General features: G+C 46.7%; 1 protein-coding gene across 3 annotated transcripts in view; it reads left to right on the forward strand.

Annotated features, from left to right (window-relative positions):
• The window catches only part of myo7aa (myosin VIIAa), a gene marked incomplete at its 5' end in the record, with an annotated part of 95,423 nt that overhangs the window by 15,001 nt on the left and 61,680 nt on the right, over positions 1–18,742 (forward strand). For all 3 annotated transcript variants that reach the window (XM_083913792.1, XM_083913791.1, XM_083913790.1), the window contains 8 exons: positions 200–313; positions 410–562; positions 13,635–13,819; positions 13,934–14,055; positions 15,085–15,227; positions 16,789–16,902; positions 18,074–18,142; positions 18,271–18,355. In XM_083913792.1, the coding sequence (XP_083769918.1) occupies positions 200–313; positions 410–562; positions 13,635–13,819; positions 13,934–14,055; positions 15,085–15,227; positions 16,789–16,902; positions 18,074–18,142; positions 18,271–18,355 (985 nt within the window). The remainder of the gene's footprint in view (positions 1–199; positions 314–409; positions 563–13,634; positions 13,820–13,933; positions 14,056–15,084; positions 15,228–16,788; positions 16,903–18,073; positions 18,143–18,270; positions 18,356–18,742) is intronic.

The raw sequence follows: 18,742 nt of genomic DNA on the forward strand, positions 1-18,742 counted from the left end.
GATTATTTGATGAATGGGGTGATTTTATGCTGGAATTACACTTTAAAAACGTCGTGAATGAGGCCCGTTGTTCCTTCCTGGTTCTGATTTCTCTCGATTTTCAAAATGTTGATTCTTTCTCTGATTGTGATTCGACTAAATTACGATCCTGATATTGATCCCGGTTTAGGTTTTTATTTCCTTTTTCTTTTCTCTCCAGGGCGACTATGTCTGGTTGGACTTGAAGACTGGTCGGGAGTTTGAGGTGCCGATCGGCGCCGTGGTCAAACTCTGTGACTCCGGACAGATCCAGGTGCTGGATGATGAGGGAAATGTGAGTGCTTTTGTTACGCTCGTTAGCGTTAGCATGCTAAAACTATGATAAACAAGCCATTTTAATGAATCGTCCAAATTCTGAACCCCGAACCAGGAGCACTGGATTTCCCCCCAGAATGCCACCAACATCAAGCCGATGCACCCCACCTCCATCCACGGTGTGGAGGACATGATCCGCCTGGGAGACCTCAACGAAGCAGGCATCCTCCGCAACCTGCTCATCAGATACAGAGAGAAGCTCATATACGTGAGTACTGTTCTTTAGCTGACACTGACACACAACGACAACCTGCTCGTCACAAACAGCTCCCAGTACTGTTACAGTTAAAGTGAAGACACACTGTGAGAGGGTCAAAGTCACAGAAAACACCCAAAAAACAAGTTCAGGGCGATTTTTATGTCAACAGTGACGTCAATAGGTCTCTTTCAACCCTGTTGCTGCATGTGGACCTGTCTATCACATGGTAGCCCCGACCTAAAGTCCCCTGCTTTCTGGTCTGCTTGACTCTAAACAGGACCATAGTTGACTTAGGGCGCACTCACACTGTCCTTCCGTCCCGTGCCCCGTGCTTTAGGGTCCTTGTCCCCCCCCTCCAGGCCCGTTTGTACTCACACTACCTGGGCCTCGGAGAATGCTTCTTGCTGCCTATACGTCATCACGCCGTAACACGTCACACGCATTGATGACGTCATGGCGATGCGTGGCTTTGTTTCCAGATCTTTCCGTAGACCTCAGAGTTTTTGTGCGTCTTGTCGACTGTTTTTGAATCTTTTCATCGACCAAATCTGCAGTAAACACTCCACCTCCGCATCACACCAACGTGAACCTTTCACCGCCATTGTTTTAAATGTCCGCGCATGGTCCCTCCTTCTTTTTTCTATGTCCCAACAGGCGCACCTAAATTACGTCAGAACCGTCGTAGGCCTTGTGCTCGTGCTCGTGCTTGTACACGTACACGTGGGCACGCTCATGCTCGTACATGTGCAAACGCGCTTTAAAAAAGCCCACCTCTCTCAGACGGGCCGTGGACGGCCAGCTGGCCGCAGTTATGCGCGGAGCGGTTGCACTCACACTGGTCAAACGCACTAGGCTTGACCCGAAAAACCTGTTTTGGCCCGGTGCGGAAGGAAAGTATAAGTGCGCCCTCAATGGACATCATGCTCTATTGATAAGACTTGAAACTAGAGATTGAGACATAAACTCATTAGGAAAACGTTTACTGAGGAAATAAATCAAGAGAGAAGAAGTCTCTGGTGGCTACATCGGCCCAGACTGAAATATCTCAACAACTGTTTGATTGATAATCATGAAATTTAATTCAGTTTGATGCCCATTGTCATTGGTTCCTGACTTTTCCCATCGTGCAACCAGCAGGATGATGTTTGTGGTTTGTGCCATGATATCAGGTTCAGATATCTTTGTTTCCCTGAGGAGAAACCGGTCCCTGAACTTTCATCTAACACCAACTTCAGGTCGAAATATCAATTTGTACTGAAAAACTGAAAACTGAAGACATCCCTATCAGGCTTAGCTATAAATTGTGTTAACTATTAGCATGCTAACATGCTGACATAACCGATCATGACTACTTGTGTCATGGTCGTTGTGTCCTTGGGCGAGACACTTCACCCACCTTGCCTTGTGTGAATGTGTCTGACTGCTGTATCTTTGAGGAGGTGGTCGAGGGGCCGTAGGCACTGATTGGCTGCCAGGCATCCGTCAGTCTGCCCCAGGGCAACTGTGACTACTACGTAGTTTACCACCACCATGTGTGTCTGTGTGAATGAACCTGGACTCTGTAAAGCGCCTTGAGCACTGAGAAAGTCATATAAACATACAACAAAATAATGACTGACTTAATCAACCTCAACCCTTTCCTGTGAACTCAAGATGACACTTTGAAAATGTTCAGATCAAAAAGTTACAAACACGTATTGCGACACGTCCAAAGAACATAGATGACTTGATAGAGAGCCTGCCGCTTCAAAGTTTCCTATGATGATGAGATAAAGAAGAAGTCACGTTCATGAACCACAAAGGAGGAGCTGCTGACGAGGGTCGACACAGAGCTTATGAGGGGAGTGGTGACTTACTTTTTAAGTCAACTGATCTCATAAAGCCTGAATACGTCTTCAGCATCTTTAATGAGAGGAGCGGCCGAACTTTCACGATGTTTCTCAAGTGATAAAAAGTCGTATTTGTCACCATCTCAATGTGTGAACTCCAATTAAATTCTGAATCTAGATCAATGTCCAGCCATGTTTCTTCTGATGTAGTATCAGGCTTCTCTCTCAGGGCGCACTCCCACTGTGCCTCCGTCCCGTGCCCCGGGCTTTAGGGTCCTTGTCCCCCCCTCCAGGCCCGTTTGTACTCACACTACCTGGGCCTCGGAGAATGCTTCTTGCTGCCTATACGTCATCACGCCGTAACACGTCACACGCATTGATGACGTCATGGCGATGCGTCACTTTGTTTCCAGATCTTTCCGTAGACCTCGGAGTTTTTGTGCGTCTTGTCGACTGTTTTTGAATCTTTTCATCGACCAAATCTGCAGTAAACACTCCACCTCCGCATCACACCAACGTGAACCTTTCACCGCCATTGTTTTAAATGTCCGCGCATGGTCCCTCCTTCTTTTTTCTACGTCCCAACAGGCGCACAGGAAATGACCTCAGAACCTCCGTAGGCCTCGTGCTCGTACACGTGCACACGCTCGTGCTCGTACGTTCGTGCAAACGCGCTCTACAAAAGCCCACCTCTCTCAGACGGGCCGTGGACGGCCGGCGTGCCGAGTTATGCGCGGATTGGTTGCACTCACACTGGTCAAACGCACTAGGCTTTAGCTGAAAAACCTGTTTTGGCCCGGTGTGGAAGGACAGTGTGAGTGCGCCCTAAGTCTCTGTCAGAATTAGACACCCCACCACGTGTCTGTGTTTCAAGTTTCCACTTTGCACATCAACTGCATGACAACTGTTGCCGGGTGAAGACTGCGAGCATGTAAAGGCGGGGCAGCAGAGAGCGAGGAGGAGAGGTACAGATAGAAGAGAGCGATATGAGAAGTGCAGCGGCTGTTGATAAGCGTGCAGCAGTTTGTGACAAAGAATAATTTCCTCCAACGTATGTCACGCGTTCTCTTGAGTCTCATGAGAGTCTTCCTCTCCGTACATGGAGGCTCATGTTCGCAAGCAATTAATAATCCTATTATTTAAGAAAGAAGAAGAGACAAAGACACATATTGTGTTTGAGTCACCACCTACCAAAACAAGGACAGAGAAACGCAGATTACAACAAACACAGAGGGAGAGTGGCTTCCTCCTCTGCTCAGGACGCCATAACTCCACCATATCAGCACGTGGCAAACATTTGTTCACTGCAGTATTAATGCTCTGAATGTCAAGTTCAGCCTCTTTAACTTTTGAAATATATCTTTTTTCTGAAACTATTTAATTCCATGACAGCATCCACAGGTCAAGTTTCAGCTTGGACCACTTTGAGCTGCTCTGACAGACTTGACCGCTGCTCAACACCGGCCCAACACGGACTGAGACGGCACACATGCATTGGCACACGAGCTGCAGCAAACACAGTGAGGGCCCTGCACCGCATGAGCAGCATCAGGCTGCAGCAATGTCCACAACATCCACAGAAAACTCCCATAAGGGATGAAACAGGAAGGGATGAAACAGGAAGTAGGGGTTAAATGTAAAGAAGAGGACATGCAAAGAGGGAAGAGACGACAGGAAGGACAAGGAAGGACTCAGAGCGTCCGTCACCCTTTATCTCAAAGTGGATTGAGATAAAGCCCATGATGTTGCAAGATGAATGTATCAGTCATTGTGCTGTGGACCCCTAACACGCATCCTTTAGATGGGTCACTGCATCAACACACCTGACTGAAAAGATCAGCTCTTTTTTTTTTTTAACACAATCACTAATTTTCAGCCGCTCTTCTGGGGTCAGGTCTCAGGGGCAGCAGCTCCAGCAGGGGACCCCAAACTTCCCTTTCCCGGGCCACATTAACCAGCTCTAACTGGGGGATCCTGAGGCGTTCCCAGGCCAGTGTGGAGATCTAATCTCTCCACCTGGTCCTGGGTCTTCCCCGAGGCCTCCTCCCAGCTGGACGTGCCTGGAACACCTCCCTAGGGAGGCGCCCAGGGTTCATCCTTACCAGATGATCCTGAACCACCTCAACTGGCTCCTTTCAACGCAAAGGAGCAGCGGCTCTACTCCGAGTTCCTCACGGATGCTGAACTTCTCACCCTCTCTCTAAGGGAGACTCCAGACCCCCTCCTGAGAAAAATCATTTTGGCCGCTTGTATTCGCAACCTGGTTCTTTGGGTCCTGACCCAGCTTTCGTGACCACAGGTGAGGGTAGGAACCAAGATTGACCGGTAGATCCAGAGCTTTGCCTTCCTCAGCTCTCTTTTTGTCAAAACGGTGCGGTAGAGCGACTGCAGCACCGCCCCCGCTGCTCCGATCTTCTGGCCAAACTCCCGTTCCATCCTCGTGAACAAGACCCCCAGGTTTTTGAACTCTTTCACTTGGGCTAAGGACTCATTCCCTACCCAGAGTAAGCAATGTCCGAGCTGGACCGTTGTGCCACGTACAGGACGCGAATTGTTCCGCTGCTTTCCAGCACCTTGGAGTAGACTTTACTAGGGAGGCTGAGTAGTGTGATACCCCTATATTTGGCAGACACTCTCTGGTCCCCCTTTTTGAACAGGGGGACCAGAGACGTGCCAACCAAGACAGCCCGTCCCAACCCAAAGCTTTCAGCATTTCCCGACGAATCTCATCAATCCCCGGGATTTTGCTACTGCAGAGTTGTTTGACTACCTCAGTGACTACCACCAAAGATTGATGACGATCCCACATCATCTGGCTCTTCCTCTACCATAGAGGGAGCGTTAGTTGGATTCAGGAGTTCCTCAAAGTCCTCCTTCCACCGTCCGATTACCTCCTCAGTTGAGGTCCCATCCTTACTGTAAACAGCTTGGTTGGTTCCCCGTTTCCCCCTCTTGAGTAGCTTCCCTGATCGACAATGCCCCAAGCCTCCACAGGGATGCCAGAAAAGCACTGCCAGAGGTTTGGCAAAGATCTCTTGGAAAGGAGCCTCCTCCAGATGTTCCCAGCTCCCCCATCCCCTGATTCAACTCATCACCAGATGTTGATCGGTTGACAGCTCCATCCCTCTCTACACCCGAGTGTCCAAAACATGCAGCCTCAGATCAGACGTTACGATCACAAAATCGATCATTGACCTTCAGCTTAGAGTGCCATGTACACTTAAGAGCATCCTTATGTTCAAACATGGTGTTTGTTAACAGAAAATCCATGACGAGCACAGAAGTAGAATAATGAATGACCGCTCTGGTTTAAATCAGGAAGGCAGTTCCTCCTGATCATGCCTCTCCAGGTGTCTCCATCATTACCCATGTGGTCTGACGAGCCCTCTGTCTGAGCCTGGCTCCAGGCAAGGGCCCCAGGCTTCCTCCAGTCTGGGTCTCTCTACCTCAACTTCAATTTACCATGAAGTCTTTGTGAACCATTATTAGTCCGGCCCCTCACCAGAGAACTCTCTGCCATGGAAGACCCTACCAGCAGCACGAGGTTCAAGACAAAACAGCCATCAGGTTCACAGGGACACACAAACCTCTCCAAGTCCTGGCTTAACATGCTGTCGTGTACTTACTCCTCTTCTTCCTAAGAAATCCATGTTCCCATGCATGAAGACACCCCAAACTTTGCACCTAAACTCTCCGTATTTTCTAGTGATAGATGACTTTTTGACAATGGTTCAAAAACCTGCATTTCAATGCAGTGCTGCCAATTGTTTGCTTAGTGTTATGCAGCCAGTTTTGTGACCACTCAGCCAAAAGCTCATTGAGATCAGTGTTTCCCTTTTAAGTCGTCGGGTTGTGAGCTCAAGCCCATGGCGTTGCAAGTTGATCATCTTGTACTAAATCAGTTTTCATTTGTTGCTTTGCAGTTTTCTTCACCCTCCATTAGACTAAATGTGCATCTTTAGCCTTTCCTCCTCAAAATGCTCGGCCCTGATACAGGCTGCGAAGCAGCTATCTTTATTATCTCTCTCCCTCCACCATCACAGATGAAGATACATACACACTATCATTATGTCTCTCTGTCACACACAAACACACACTTCTCACTGGTGGTTTCCTGGAATTTCTTTAAAATCTGTGTTTGAAGACACGACAGCCTCAGTGGTTTTAGACACTTCCAGAGAACATAGATGACTTGATAGAGAGCCTGACGCTTCAAAGTTTCCTATGATGATGAGATAAAGAAGTCACAAAGGAGGAGCTGCTGACGAGGGTCGACACAGAGCTTATGAGGGGAGTGGTGTCAGTGTTCGTGGACACTCACAAGGAGACCTCAGAGCAGAATGGCTGCAGTCGCAGAGCTCTCCTTCCTGCTGTTTGCTCTCATCAACAACATTCATGCAGAACAACTCATCACCATCAAAGAGGAGGGGGACTCTTACACCTTCAGCCTCCCGAAGGCGGCCAACTCCTGCCTGATCTCCAGATTTGTTGGTGAGGAGAAGCTTGTCCTGTGGAACACCTCTGACCTCTGGTCCCAGAACTCCACAGTACCTGAAGACTTGAAACGACGACTTGTCAGCACGCCAAATATTTCTTCTTACACGATCCACAACCTGACCCATTCAGACTCCGGCCTGTACCAAGAGGAGTGTTGGACTGAGGGCAACGTGACTCATGAGAAAAACATCACTGTTACTGTTTGTAGTTCAGTAGGTAAGCACACATATTTTTACTATAGATCTGGACAAACAGCGGACCTGCCATGTCACGGGGCAGCTGACAATCTGGATGTGCAGTGGCTGAAGCGTGATTTAAGATATGAAAAAATGTGGACCAGAGTTTTTGGGGACAATACGACGTCAGTGATGGACGAAGTAAGAGGAAGATACCAAGTGGAGACAAACTCATCAGCTCTTCATGTATCAAACGTTGGAATAACGGACTTTACAAGGTACACCTGTCTGGTGATGAACCAACAGCAGTGTGTTAGCAGTCAACGCGTACAGCTGAAACTACAAACAGAGGCAATCTACCGTTCAGTGGAAGAGACGGCTGTGTTGCCGTGCACTGCTGCTGAGTTCACTGATGACCAGCCCCCACGATGGACGAAGTATGATTGGGAAACACGATCCTACACTGTCCTAGGACAACAAAACCAGACTGTGACTGTGGACCAAAACTACTCACTGGTGTTTACATCACTAACATTAAATCACTCAGGTGTGTACACGTGTCAAACCTCTATCCAAATGCTATCGTACCGACTGGTGGTGTGTCCCCAATCTGTCCCACCTGCTGTAGAGCTCTTCACAGAAGGAGACGACGTCACTCTCAGATGCAGAGATTTTGATCAGGGTATGTTGCACGGTTGGTTCGTAAAGTCGAACCGAACAGAAGGAAGAATAGTTCATGTAGCATCTGATCTGAGCAGAGTGAACAGTCACTCTAATGGGAGCCTGGTTATCTCTAATGTCTCACTGGCAGACACAGGGGAGTATTGGTGTGCAGTAACGTCAGCAGATAATCGGTGTGTGTCAACGACCAGAACGGCTCTAAAGCCCTTTAAAGGTCCCTCCACCTTCTACATAGTGAGATGCTCAGTGCTCAGTGTTCTGCTGCTGATGCTCTGTGTCGTTGTAGTCGCTGTGAACCTCTGGGCCAAAAACATCAGAGAGAGAGTTTGAACTTTCCCAGTCGAGAACTCATTTGTCTGATTCTTACAACACCACATGAATGCAGCACAACAGCCCGATCTTGCAACGTCAGTAAAATATATTTATATCACTCAAAAACTGACTGTGTCCTTCCTTGGACCGTGCTTCATCCTTCCACCAAGATCCATGATGATCCAGCCGGGAGTTTTTCCTGTAATCACGCTGAAAAAGAGACAAACCAAAAAAACAGACCAATAGAAAACAGAACCTTCTTGGTGGAGACAATAACACATATATAAACCCCTAAAGTTATAAATACCCAACAATTATAATAATAAAAATAATCATAATGATAGAAAGTAAGATACTGGGAAACTATGATAATTAGACTGAAAATAATAAATAAAAGGTGTGAAGGTCAGAAGTCGTCCTTTGATCATAACAGGGTTCAGATGACCCCTTAGTTTCTATATTAGTTATATTTTATATTATATCATAGTAAATTATATTGTATATATTGTTTACTCTTTGTCTTTGTCTTTGTTGTGTATATCTGTGATTATAGAGATCAGTGCTTTGGGCTGCAGCCTGACCCACAGGAGGGGGCTGCTCTGTTCTGTCATATTGTTTTTAACATTTTTAACATTTTTAACATGTTGGTAATTAACTTTTTAACATTAGTTTAGTCTAAGGTGTTTTTATTTTGTATTAAATGTGTAATAATTTCATTTGCTTTATATAAATGTAAAACTGTTGTATCTTGCAGTGCTGTCAGTGTTATATAACTGTTATTATACTTTGGTCTTTATCAATCAATCCATAATCAATTGTCTGCATCATAAAGGGAAATAAAAACAATAAAACTTGATCAGTTTTTACTGTTTTGATTTCTGATTTTAATTATAATAAGCAATAAATGTCTTGGTGTGCAAAATGTTTGTTTTTGTATTTAAAACCAGATTTAAAAACATCCACAAACACCATTTTGATCTGTGCCTGTACTGATGTTTTACTGCATCTTATCACTGGATCAGTGTAAGCTGCTAAATCAGTGTCTTGTTCTAGAGTAAAGCATCATCTTTGTTTTGTTTGCATTAAGTACTTTTTAAAGTGCTTTTTGAAGGATATTAAATAAAGTTGTTGGTTCTCAACAGCAACTTGTACAGAGTCAATTAAACAATACAGAATAGTGTCATCTGCATAAACATGAACATTACAGTCATTAACAGAAGACACAATATTAATAATACACATTTGAAACAAGACAGGACCTGAAGATGATCCTTCTATCTCCTTCTATTTCACACTGAATTTAAATATGTAATTACTGTGAGGCAGCAGCAGATTATAATAAACAGACTTCTCTTTGATACACTACAGTAAAAATATCATCCTCTTGTCCCTGTCGGGGTCGTGGGGGGCTGGAGCCGATCCCAGCTGACATCAGGCGTGAGGCGGGGTCCACCCTGGACAGGACGCCAGTGTATCACAGGACACATAGAGACAAACAGAGACAGACAACCATTCACACCTACGGGTGATTTAGAGTCATCAATGAACCGAACACCTGCACGTCTTTGGACTGTGGGAGGAAACCGGAGAACCCGGAGAAAACCCACGCAGACACGGGGGGAACTTTATTTATAGAGTCCTTTTCAAACAACTGATGAAGCTCAAAGGGTTAAAGTTCAAAGTTAAAGTAAAAGAGGAGCAGTAAAAAGAGCTTTGCAATAATCTCATCTATTTGTAATGAAATCATGAATACGTTTATTCAGCATCTTTAATGAGAGGAGCGGCCGTACTTTGACGATGTTTCTGATAAAAGACTGTTTTCGTCACCGTCTTTGTGTGTGAACTAGAACAATGTCCAGCCATGTTGCATCATGGATCTTGTTCACGAGTGAGGGGACGATGGAGCGTGAGTTTGGCCGGAGAATCGGAGCAGCGGGGGCGGAGCTGCAGTCGCTCTACCGCACCGTTGTGACGAAAAGAGAGCTGAGGAAGGCAAAGCTCTGGATCTACCGGTCAGTCCTGGTTCCTACCCTCACCTGTGGTCATGAAAGCTGGGTCAGGACCCAAAGAACCAGGTCCAGGTCCAAGCGTGTGAAATGTGTTTCCTCAGGAGGGGGTCTGGAGTCTCCCTTAGAGAGAGGGGGAGAAGTTCAGCATCCGTGAGGAACTCGGAGTAGAGCAGCTGCTCCTTTGTGTTGAAAGGAGCCAGTTGAGGTGGTTCAGGATCATCTGGTAAGGATGAACCCTGGGCGCCTCCCTAGGGAGGTGTTCCAGGCACGTCCAGCTGGGAGGAGGCCTCGGGGAAGACCCAGGACCAGGTGGAGAGATTAGATCTCCACACTGGCCTGGGAACGCCTCAGGATCCCCCAGTTAGAGCTGGTTAATGTGGCCCGGGAAAGGGAAGTTTGGGGTCCCCTGCTAAAGCTGCTGCCCCGAGACCCGACCCCGGATAAGAGGCTGAAGATGAGATGAGATGAATAATGTCCAGCTGTGTTTCTTGTGATTTCGTATCAGGCTTCTCTCTGAGTCTCTGTAAGAATTAGACACACCCCCACGGGTCTGTGTTTCAAGTTTCCACTTTGCACATCAACTGCATGACAACTGTTGCCGGGTGAAGACTGCGAGCATGTAAAGGCGGGGCAGCAGAGAGCGAGGAGGAGAGGTTCAGATAGAAGAGAGCGATACGAGAAGTGCAGCGGCTGTTGATAAGCGTGCAGCAGTTTGTGACAAAGAATCATTTCCTGCAACGTGTGTCACACTTCTCTTGAGTCTCATGAGCGTTCACCCTTGTCACAGCAGTCATCCTTAAAGGGGACACGTGATGTTTGGGTCTCTGCAGCGCCTACAAACCCACAAACTGTGGAATAAGACGACGCAGTCAGAAAACACGAGACTCAACGATTCAGATGTGACGCCTCTTCCTGTGTCACACGCAGGCTCAGTGCAATACACCGCCCTCCGTCTGAGTATCTCCGCCCACGGCTTCACAGCTACCTTTGCAGAGGAGCGCCATATTTCTCACGTTAGCCAATCAGAACAGGTTTACAGAGACAGGTGATGGGTTGTTCTGCATGAATGTTGTCTATGAGAGCACACAGCAGGAAGGAGAGCTCTGCCACCGCAGCCTTTCGGACGCGTCACAGTACGCGTGAAACCTTTGGACCTGAACGTTTCCAAAGGGTCGTCTTGAGTTCACAGTTGATCTGATGGAAAGTGCGTGTCTGTGTTCAGCGGCTCATTTAGGAGACTTTTTAAATGGTTTCATGCTATTTTCTTACGGTCAAATGTTCTTTTCCCACATCACAACATCGTTGACTGGTTCAGCAACATTTAGATATCACTAATCCAACAAATACTCACAAAACAGTCTTTATTTTTGCTGTTTGCTGCACATGTTAAAAAGGAGCTACAACTGAGCCGTGGTTGGCTCATTTTCTCATTGACTTCTACACAATTGGACTTCTGTTTGTTTTGGAGCCAGTGGAGTCGCCCCCTGCTGGAAATGAGAGAGAATGCAGCTTTATGGTCCTTGGCCGATTGTGTGTGTGTGTGTGTGTGTGTGTGTGTGTGTGTGTGTGAGACTTTGCCTGTTAAGTAGAAGAAGAAGTAGAATTCCTTTGTTTTTATCCCGCAGGGGAAATTCAATTATTTCACTCTGTTATTATTATTACACAGGTTACACACACTCACACACACACACACACACACACACAGGCCCAAAATACACACACACACACACACACACACACACACACACACACACACACACACACACACACACACACACACACACACACACACAGGCCCAAAATACACACACACACACACACACACACACACACACACAAAGGCCCAAAATACACCCACCCACACACACACACACACACACACACACACACACACACAAAGGCCCGAAATACACACACACACACACACACACACACACACACACACACACACACACACAAAGGCCCGAAATACACACCCATGCACACACACACACACACACACACAAAGGCACAAAGGCCCGAAATACACACACATGCACAAACAGGACCTATATACTGCCAATAGCCCGGCGCCCCGAGCAGTTGGGGGTTCGGTGCCTTGCTCGACAGCACCTCAGCAGTGCCCAGGAGATGAACTGGCACCTCTCCAGCCACCAGTCCACGCTCCATCCATGGTCCATACAGCCGAGTCACCTATGGACTGACTTAAACCTCTATCTTGGGCTTTAACGCTCTTTAGAAACACTCCTTTATCATAATCTCACTAACGACAGATGTCTGCTGTTATCTCTGTTATCTGTGTTTCTTCTCACTTTCTTGTTTCTCTCTCTCGCCCGAAACTTGCCGCCCTCCTTCCTTCCTCTCCTCCCTTTTTCCTGTTTTCACTGAAGACAAACTGTGGCGGCAGGGTAAGTCAGCGGCTCATGCACGCCAGAGCGTAGCTGGAATGAGTTCAGACCTCAGCTTAATGCATGTATTCTGATGCATGGGCCCAAAAACAGTAACAGTGTATTTCCTGTATCTGTATCTGTAAAGTGCACGTAATGAACGTTTAAGCGCATAAATGTTAGAAATGATTCCAGTGCATGTTGTAAAGAAAGCCGGTCGCGTATCATGAAGTCACAGTGTCACGATACACTGTAGAAAATACAGTAGTTACTCTCCATACTGCTGAATACACAACACACCTCTTCATCTTCTAAAAATCGATGCAATGTTATCAGGAATTAAGTTTTATTGTCTCCCAAATAGTGTCAGATTATTAGAAACACTTTCATCTACTTTCAGCGCAAATCATCATCAATCATAAGGTTTTTATTACCGTATTTTCCGCGTTATAAGGTGCATAGAACAGACGCTACAGTGGAGGCTGGGGTTACGTTCTGCATCCATTAGATGGAGCTGCGCTAAAGGGAACGTCAACACAACAGTCAGGGGAGGTCGTCTTGTTGCTTCCTCCACTTCGGCACCATTGATTGGTTCATGTTCAACTCTCTGGCTGCTGCTCTATTCCCGTGTTCTACTGCGTGACTAATGGCCTTGAGTGTAAACTCTGCGTCGTAAGCGTGTCTCTTAACAGGAGCCATTTTGGGCTCTTTACACAAACACACACATGGAAATGAAACGGCACGCTTCACGCAGTCGTATATCTCAACATGCACCGTGCGTTACTTCTTCTACGGGGGAAAATAGAGTCGGCGGCTGCTCACCGTAGTTGGAGACCTGTTGTGGCTCAATATTGGTCCTTATATAAGGAGCACCGGATTATAAGGAGCACTGTCGGCTTTTGAGACATGGTGGTGCGCCTTATAGTGCAGAAAATACGGTACTCATTAGCATCATTGACATGTTTTTCGCAGATTAAATTAAAACGCTCCTCGCCCCAAACACAACAAAAATGCTGCTCACACATGAATGCATCAGTGATAATGATCAGTAATTAAATGTAAGGTTCGCGCTCTGTCCTGACTCTTAGGTCTCAAGGATTGTCCAAAGCTTAAAGGAATATTTCTAGCCTCCTTTCTGATCAGAACTGTAAATTTAAAAGGCCCTAAATCAGTTCCTCCTTTGTGTGCAGACTTACACCGGCTCCATCCTGGTGGCTGTCAACCCTTACCAGCTGCTGCCCATCTACACGGCCGACCAGATCCGCCTCTACACCAACAAGAAGATCGGAGAAATGCCGCCCCACATCTTTGCCATCGCCGACAACTGTTACTTCAACATGCAGAGGAACAACCGCGACCAGTGCTGCATCATCAGGTAGGAACAGAGCCTATGTGACAAAGATCTGAGGTTTAGCCACGATGTCGGTTCCCCTCTTTGGTCCAGAGTGAAATACTGACGCCTATTTGTGTGTGTCCGTGTGTTCAATAGCGGTGAGTCCGGAGCGGGAAAGACAGAAAGCACCAAACTGATCCTTCAGTTCTTGGCAGCCATCAGCGGTCAGCACTCCTGGATAGAACAGCAGGTCCTGGAGGCCAACCCTATACTAGAAGGTAGGAATCACACACACACACACACACACACTTTTAGGGACACCACGTATGGACTTAAGCTGTTTTTTCAAATGTGAACCACTGGGCAGTGTCGGGAGAACCAGGTCTGGAGATTCCCTGTCTCAGACGCGTTCACTCCTGCAGGAAATGCTCCGTTTGGTCGACTGTGTAGAGAACGTGACGGAGCCGGTTCTTAATTTGGTCACAAACGACAGAGCCTCTGATTTTAGCGTCGGTCCTTAGTGACAGAAGTTCCTGAATCTCGTCGTCTCTCCAGTTGGACGTTTCCGTTATCGTCTTTGTGTAAATCACCCTTCTTCTTCTTCTTCTTCTTCTTCTTCTTCTTCTTCTTCTAACGCATGTTATAAACGTCATCAAAACACCATGGAATGAGCGGCTGTATTCACACATGGGCTCACCCTTAAACGGTCTTTGTACTCTGGTGCGGGGAGGGTGGTCTGACTCATTTATCCATTCATCTTCAACCGCTTGTCCTTGTCGGGGTCGTGGGGGGGCTGGAGCCGATCCCAGCTGACATCGGGCGTGAGGCGGGGTCCACCCTGGACAGGACGCCAGTCTATCACAGGACACATAGAGACGAACAGAGACAGACAACCATTCACACCTACGGGTGATTTAGAGTCATCAATGAACCGAACACCTGCACGTCTTTGGACTGTGGGAGGAAACCGGAGAACCCGGAGAAAACCCACGCAGACACGGGGAGAACGCACAAACTCCACACAGAAGGGCCCCAGCCGGGATTCGAGCGAGAAACCCTCTCACTGTAAGGCGACAGTGCTAACCACCACACCACCGTGTCGCGGTGAATGTGAATAATTGCCTTTCACACATACAGCCTGGCCGGGTAATGTCTACGCAATGTAAGGTTTGCAGTGCATGTGTGAAAGGGGCTTTACATTCACCACCCGAATGTTCTTACACGTGAAACCTCATGAAAACTCACCTGTCTGTGCATCCGCAGGACGTTACAGTATCACAGTGGTGTCACTTTCTGTTCTCTTCCAGCCTTCGGCAACGCCAAAACCATCCGCAATGACAACTCGTCTCGTTTTGGGAAATACATCGACATCCATTTCAACAAGAGAGGAGCCATAGAGGGCGCCAAGATCGAGCAGTACCTGCTGGAGAAATCCAGAGTCTGCCGACAGGTACGGCGCCGCCCGCTCAGACCTTCAACGGAAACATAAAACCTTTAAATGTGGAAGCTTCTGTGTCGTCACGGTCGTCTGTTGATGTCTGGGCCAACATGATAGGATGCCCGAATACGTTAAAATAGTAAGAGTGGCGTGCTAGAGTTAAAGTGTTCGACTTTAGTGTCCCTATTATAGGACAGGTGAGCTGCAGCAGGCGTCAAACCACATCAAGGTTCATGATAAACAGCAACAAATGCAGAAAAAAATAACAAATAAATTCAAGGTACACCTGCCGCAATCATCCAGAAGCTAAAAGAAACAGCACAGTAAATAAATAGAGGTTACGTTAAGTGCTAAATAAATATATATATATATTCAATCAGGGCAAATCCAGGCTATCTAACCAGGATACACATACAACTGAATTACAGTTATTTACAGTTAAACAAGTTATCTCGAGACTCTTTACATGTAGAGCAGGTAAACACCAAACCCTGTGACTTATTCATGATTTACAGAGACTCAACAATTCCCCCATGAGCAGCAACAAGTCGCACTCTCTTTAATAATCATTGTAGTTTTTACATACGGGTATTTTGGAGGTAACGAAGTAGCGCTAACTCGTATGGGACTAACAGCAAACAAGAACGGTGTGTCGATCAGGACACATGGTCATTTCTTCTTAGACTTCGAAACAGCTGCGTTGTTTTGTTGCGCGGATTGGTTGCAGGTCTCCAGGTAACCGGCTCAAACCTGTAGACTTTGGGCGAGCGGTGCAACAGTGGTTAGAGAAGTCGCCCCGTGTCAGGAGGCTGAAGGTCCTCCAGGCAGAGGCTGCGGGTTTGACTCTGACCTGAGGCACTTTGCAGCACGTCTCCCCTGTCTCAGCCGCTAAGTGGTAGGGTGGGTCGTCCTCCATTCAAGAGATTGGTGGTTCAATCCCCACCTCCCCCAGTCCGCATGTCGAAGTGTCCTTGGGCAAGACACTGAACCCAGAATCGCTCCCCGTGCTGCGAATGGGTGTGTGAATGTGGTGTGAATGGTCAGATTAGATGGTCTGTAGATGTCCACTGCCATCAGTGTGAATGTGACAAACACTGTGAAAGCACCTTGAGTAGGCAGAAGACTAGAAAGGCGCTATATACGTACAATTTACCATCTCTCTCACCCCATTTCCTGTCCGTCCTGTATAATAAAAGGCTTGAAAACTGCCAAAAAATAATCTTAAACAAAAACAATGTAGACTTAGTCATCTTGATGAGCCGTTTCCGCGCTTCTCTTTAACCTCGGGCCTCTTCGTTAACCTCCAGTAGAAGCTAGAACGCAGTTACAGAAGAGTCTCGAGCTACTGCGAGTACACGCGGGAGTGCGAGCACGTGCAGGGAAGGGCACGTGCAGCGAAGGGCACGTGCAGCGAAGGGCAAGATTTCTCAATGAGGGAGCAACACTGGATGTGCTTCCAGCTTCATCTCTGAGTTATTTTATGATATAAATGAAATATAGGAGTCAGTAGTTTTTCTATACTTGAAGACGTGTCCGGGGGGAGACTCTAATGTAACTTCCTCTCTCTCTGCAGGCCCACGATGAGAGGAACTACCACATCTTCTATTGCATGCTGAAGGGCATGACCGCGGAAGAAAAGAAGAAACTGGGCCTGAGCAAAGCCACCGACTACACTTACCTGACCATCGTGAGTAAAGCCTTACGTTCACCAAAAAAAGAGCCTTAAATGTTGAGCGTGGAGCGTTTAGTGTGTGTGTCCAAACTGAGCAGGGTGTGGTTTTAAAGATGGATCTCCGGTTCTCAAAGCGTGGCGTCTGAAAGTGAGTGAAAGGCTCCAACACTGTGAATCCAACATGTTGGAGATCATCGTCCGGCTCTTTCTGCTCCAGTCTGTGAGAAACAAGTGAACTAGTGAACGTTACTAATCTGGACCAAAGAAGTTTAAACTGGGCTGCAGGAGTTCACCACGTCTCCCTGTTTACTGTCACATCTGCTGGAGAGAGGGAGGAAAAAGACGGAAGATTTAGAGAAATAAAGTCGGAAGATTGTGGCAAAAGTCGCAATATTTTGAGAAAAAGTTGAAAGATTCTAACAAAAAAGTTGTAATATTTTAAGGTAAAAAGGCGAAAGATTATGAGCCTGAGCTTGTTGAAAAGGAACAGTTGCTTTTGTCTTAAATTTCTTTGGGGATAACGAAAGATCGTGACAAAAAAGTTGTAATATTTTGCGCCATAAAAGACGTAAAATTGCGACAAAAAGTTGCAATATTTTAAGGTTAAAAGTCGGAAGATTGGGATAAAAAATCAGAATATTTTGAAAGAGTTGTTAAACTGTAACAAAAAAGTCGTAATACATTGAGAAAATGGGTCAGAAGATCGTGACGAAAGTTGCAATATTTTGTGAAAAAAAGTCGTAAAATTGTGACAAAAAAGTTGCAATTCATTCATTCATTCATTCATTCATCTTCACACTCTTGTCCCTGTCGGGGTCGCGGGGGGCTGGAGCCGATCCCAGCTGACAAAAAAGTTGCAATATTTCGGAAAAACAACAAAACAAAGTGTGAAGATCGTGACCAAAGCAGTTTAAACTGGGCTGGAGGAGTTCACAGCGTCTTCCTGTTCACTGTCACATCTGCTGGAGAGAGGGAGCAGTTACTGGATGTGACCCCAGGTCTACGAGGACGTGCTCAACCTGAACATTTGACAGAGAACGTAGGCGGACATGTTTGATTGTGTCCAATAAGAAGCTCACTCCCATAGTCCTGATATCAAAGTCTCATTGCGTGACGTTCCTTGTTGAATGTCTTCAAACTGATAATATTTAATATTTGATGAGTTCCTTTCTCTGTGTCTCTGCAGGGCAAGTGCACGGTGTGTGACGGCCGAGACGACCTGAAAGAGTACTCCAACATCCGCTCTGCAATGAAGGTAACCACACACTGATTACAGTACAGCAAACACACGTTAGCTCCAGGTGTGTGTGTGTGTGTGTCACTTTACCGCTCCGTCTAAAGTCTTAAGCTCATGAGTGACAGTGTGTTCTCTCTGTTCTGCAGGTGCTGATGTTCACAGACAGAGAGAACTGGGAGATTTCTAAACTGCTCGCTGCGATTTTACACATGGGAAACCTGAGATATGAAGGTAACGTCATGATCCAATGCTAACGTGTACGCCGGCGAGAAAGTCCCGCGGTGTTTACGACTGCGTCATCTGTGGGCAGAGTTTTAACGATGAGCGCTACGAACACAAACGTCTTTATCCTCAGTCCTGTGGTAGTCGACACTTTCGACAGCATGCGGCCGTGGACGTCGCTGGTGTAAGAGTTTATAGAGCGACTGCGTTCACTGGTGACTCAGCACAAATGCGTCGTGGTTGTCACCAACCTGAAGGCGTCAATTGGGAGAAAAGGGTGTTTTCAAAACATACCTGGCAGGAATCAAACTCTCGCCAAAGTCAATCAGGAGAAGAGAGAAACATCTTTTTGGTCGGTGGTGAAGAAAAACTCAGTTCTGATAAATAGATGCTATT

This window comes from Echiichthys vipera, assembly GCF_963691815.1.
Source record: "Echiichthys vipera genome assembly, chromosome: 5".
Classification (NCBI taxonomy): domain Eukaryota; kingdom Metazoa; phylum Chordata; class Actinopteri; order Perciformes; family Trachinidae; genus Echiichthys; species Echiichthys vipera.